The 4,255-nt window shown below is 39.2% G+C and overlaps 1 protein-coding gene across 1 annotated transcript in view; it reads left to right on the top strand.

Moving 5' to 3' along the window:
- Positions 1-2,207, top strand: part of NUDT21 (nudix hydrolase 21) — a 25,351-nt gene extending 23,144 nt beyond the window's left edge. Inside the window, exons 6-7 of the mRNA XM_007947207.2 lie at positions 455-569; positions 2,186-2,207. Of these exons, the coding sequence (XP_007945398.1) occupies positions 455-569; positions 2,186-2,207 (137 nt within the window). The remainder of the gene's footprint in view (positions 1-454; positions 570-2,185) is intronic.
- Positions 2,208-4,255: the final 2,048 nt, after the last annotated feature.

Here is a 4,255-nt window from a genome sequence, read left to right as displayed (position 1 = left end):
TAGTGATACTGCCTCGGAAACCCAAGGAGGGGTCGCTATGAGTCGGGGCCGACTCGACGGCAAAACAGCAACAACATTAGTGACCTTATAGGACAGAATAGAACTGCCCCATAGGTGTTCCAGGGTTATAGAAGCAGACCGCCTCATCTTTCTCCCATAGAATGGCTGGCTGGTCGGTTTAACTGCAGACCTCTTGGGTAGCAGCTTAGTATTTTAACCACTGCACTACCAGAGCTCCGTAGGGTTGTTAGAAGCAGGAATCTCTTTAGAGGATCACTTTGTTTCAGAGCTATTGCTATGAACTCTGGCTTAAAAGACATAAAATATATTAATGAGAATTGTTTTCCCCTGGAAACAAGTTTCCTTAAATGTAAAATTGGTGATTTATTTAAAAAGAAATGGAAGATATGATTAGTTGAAAAAATTACAGAAAATATGGTTTTGTTTATTTTAGCCTTGTTTGCAGTCCCAAAGAACTACAAACTGGTAGCTGCACCGTTGTTTGAGTTGTATGACAACGCACCTGGGTACGGACCCATCATTTCTAGTCTCCCTCAGCTCTTGAGCAGGTATGAAGTGCTGCCCGTTGTGGGGTTTATTCACATAAGATGTCAGATTTTAAATATTCCGAGCCACTTGAGAAAGCATAGTTTATGGATTTTAGTCTTTAAAGAGAGAGACTAGGACAGTAGATGGAGCCTTAGGTCATGTGCAATCACAGATGAAATGACGGTTTTAATGACTGACTAAAAGTGTCCCCCAGGCCCTAAGTTGCAGCATGACATTCAGGCATTTGTTTAATTGCTTTTCCCCAAATCTGATATTCTGTACAATTAAGTTTGACATATTCACCAAAAAAGGTGAAATAGTTGTCAGCTGTGTGTTAATGGGGCTGGGATGAGGGGAAGGTCATTTCTGTAAAAATGGGGAAATTGACTCTCTTGTTGTAATACATTATCTTCCCTTTTTGGAACCTACTGTGTTTAGGCCTGCTGTAGGCCATGTGCAGTTAGATGCTGAATTTTAACATAGAGTTCGTGTTTCCAGGCAGATAGAGTGATTTAAGATCTGAGTTTTGGGAACTAACCACAGGACTCATAGAATAACATGGTTAAGGATGAAGTTGTGCAGTCAGTGCTTGGCTTTGAATCTCAAGAACTTGTTGGCAGTGTGACCTTGGGCAAAATTATTACACCTATTTACCTGTTCATCTGTAAAATGGAATTGAGTGCCCACTTCTAGGACCGTGAAGACCAAATGAAATGACACATATAAAGTCCTTAGAACAGTGCCACGTACCTGGTGAATGCCCAATAAATACTAGATGAAAACAGTTTGATTAGTGATTTTGTCATTCTGTGAAAGCTTGTTGAGTATGAATTGATCTTTTTACTTTGTCAGTCATCAGACATCATCCTTTATTCCCCTGCTTTGGGCTGCTGATGGGTTACAAGTTGAAGTATGAAATATGAAAAAAGAGTCATGGTCTTTATATTTAAATACCACCCTTGCAAGTATAAGGAGCTCTGGTAGCTCAATGCCTAAGGCATTTGACTGCTAACCAGAAGGCTGGTGGTTCAAACCCACCAACTCCTCGGAAGGAAAATTGGGCTTGGAAACCCAAGGTGGGGTCGCTATGAGTCGGATCCAACTCAACGGCAGTGAGTTTGGTTTGGTTTGACAAGTGTAGGGAACTTGGCTGAGTAGTGAGAATACAGTGATGTGTAAAAATCTTTTCCTACCATTAAGGAACTTCTTTGTTGTTGCTAGGTGCCATGGAGTCAGTTCCGACTTACAGCGACCCTGTGTACAACAGAGCAAATCACTGCCTGGTCTTTGTGCCATCCTTCAGTGTTAGCTCTGTTTGAGCCCATCGTTGCAGCCTCTGTGTCAGTCCATCTCGGCAAGGGTCTTCCCCTTTTTCACTGACCCTCCACTTTACCAAGCGTGATAGCCAGTGGATAATTAATCACAATCACACTCTATTTATTTACTTTACTATAAATATTCCCTGGTATTTAACACAAAAGATGGGATAGGTGAAAGAAAAATGTGTCTTGGTTTAGAAAATGCCAAAAATGTCAAAGGGAGAGTAGAAGCATCTGGATAAATTTCCTTCTTTAAGGTGGAAGCTAGGTAAATAATATTGTTTTTAATAAGGGGTATTGTTCTTTTTTAAATTCAGGTTCAATTTTATATACAACTGAATTCCTACGCAGTGGAGAAGTAAAAGAAGCCGTCTCTGTGAGCACAGCTGTCAACAGTGTAGAATAATAAATGTGTGGACAGGTTTTTGATTTTAGCCCTTTCCTGATCCCTAAATCGCTCCCTACTTTCTATTGTTTGAATAGTAGAGTTAATAAGAATAACTAGATTGTGGTGTAAACAAATGTGATAATGTTTAATTCACTTTTGGTTTTACTCAGACTTTTTTGTACAACATTAAACAAGTGGATTTCTTTCTATTTGCGTTTTTTTTTTAACTTCACATTAAACTTTTAAACTTTTACAGGTGAGGATTGTTATTTCATTTCTCTCCTATTCCCCCACCCAGGCTGGTGAATGTGAGGGGACGATGGGAGATTTACTCTAGTCAAGTTTATTGGACTCTCTGATACCATTCTTAGAACCATATTCTAAGACACAGTTTTATAGATTTTTGTGATGGGGATCTTAACATTACTTGTAGGACTCAGTTGACTTGATTGAGTTCAGAGTGCTAACTATACCAAGTTTTACACCCTCGTGAGTTACATTCCTGCAGAACTCTCCTGTGTTACTGACTGGTTCACAAACAACAGGCCTTAAACATATGGAAAGGTAATAAAATTGGCTAGGATGGTAAAATCCTGGGGATTGGTGAAAAAGAGACTGCTGTAGAACTCATTTCTTTTCCTTCTTCACCTAACAGAGGTGTTAATAATGTTTGCTCTTAGGAGATTTATGAATTATTCTTAGGGCCATGGTAAAAATTGAGATCTGTGAAGGAAGTTTCTAAAAGTGGGTCTGTTGGGTTTTGAACTCTTAGATGTTCAGTGGGCATTTTAAGTTAGTTACTTTAACTAACTTGAAGTTATATCCATAAAGATGAAAATTTGGTTTTATCATGTGACATGAATCTGTTTCTAAAGCTATTTTGGAATTTAAATCAACTGAAATGTAGGAGCAGGGTAGGGGTGATGGATTATAGTCAGGCGAAGAGAAAAATAAAAACTTTAAAAACTTTTAAAACACTGCCAAATTAAGATTAAATTTGTGTGGGGGAATAAAAAGGAATTTTAGGACAAAGGACTTCTGGTGGTGTCAGTGCTTAGTGGTCCAAGTGTACTGTGGGTGCCATAGTGCAGACTTGAGGGCTGTATGCCTATTATGAAAAGTTCTGCGTGATGAGCTACTTTCCACAGCAAAGGTTGTTAGTGGTCAAAGTGTACTGTGGGTGCCGTAGTGCAGACTTGAGGGCTCTATGCCTATTACAAACAAAAGTTCTGTGTGATGAGCTACTTTCCACAACAAAGGTTGGTATAGTTACATTTTCAGTAGAAGTAAACTTTTGATTAGTTTTTAATGCCTTTATGGTACTGATCACAGTACTGATCTCTGTGAAAGGTTTGTTCTCTTTTTCCCTATTTAGACTTGAGATAATTAACAATTCTGTTCCTAAGCATTCATGTTTATTTAACTGAAGTCATGTCAAAGCTTCACATGGTTGTTTATCAAGTTGTGATTGTAACTGTACCTGGGATTAGTAGTAGGGAGCACCAGCCTCCATGACGCAAAATGGTCCATGATTTCCTTTGAAAAAGTCACTAGTCACTATTGACCCCTAAGGGTCAATAGTGCTGCCTCTCTGGTTTACATGAACACATATCTAATTTAGTATAATTTTGCTGGAAAGCTCACTAATTAACCAAGTCCTACACGGTTGGGGAAGTGTTGATCCAGCCCATCATCCACCATTGCTTCTGGCATCTAAGTGAAAAGTGACAGTGACCATATTCTTGCAGTTTAGGAGCAGTTGGGAATAGATGAGCTTTTTCTTGGTGTTGTTTATGAAGTGCTGTCAGTAAGGAAAGTTTGTGTTGAAGAGTTACCTGATTTGAGGCCAGTCAAGTCCTTTGTAATTTAACCTTCAGCCTAGAAATTCTTTCTTGGTCAGTTCTTCCCAGTATAAGGGCTTGAGTCAGTCATCCATATACTGGTGCCTACGTGAGAAAAACCTTTGATTCCTCTTGGCTGCATTCCCAACTTTGAAATG

Source organism: Orycteropus afer, unplaced genomic scaffold (assembly GCF_000298275.1).
Source record: "Orycteropus afer afer isolate SDZICR_OR568_19922 unplaced genomic scaffold, OryAfe1.0 scaffold00009, whole genome shotgun sequence".
In the NCBI taxonomy this organism is placed as follows: Eukaryota; Metazoa; Chordata; class Mammalia; order Tubulidentata; family Orycteropodidae; genus Orycteropus; species Orycteropus afer.
The sequence above is the reverse complement of the archived record's forward strand: the minus strand, read 5'-3'. Positions and strand labels throughout refer to the sequence as shown.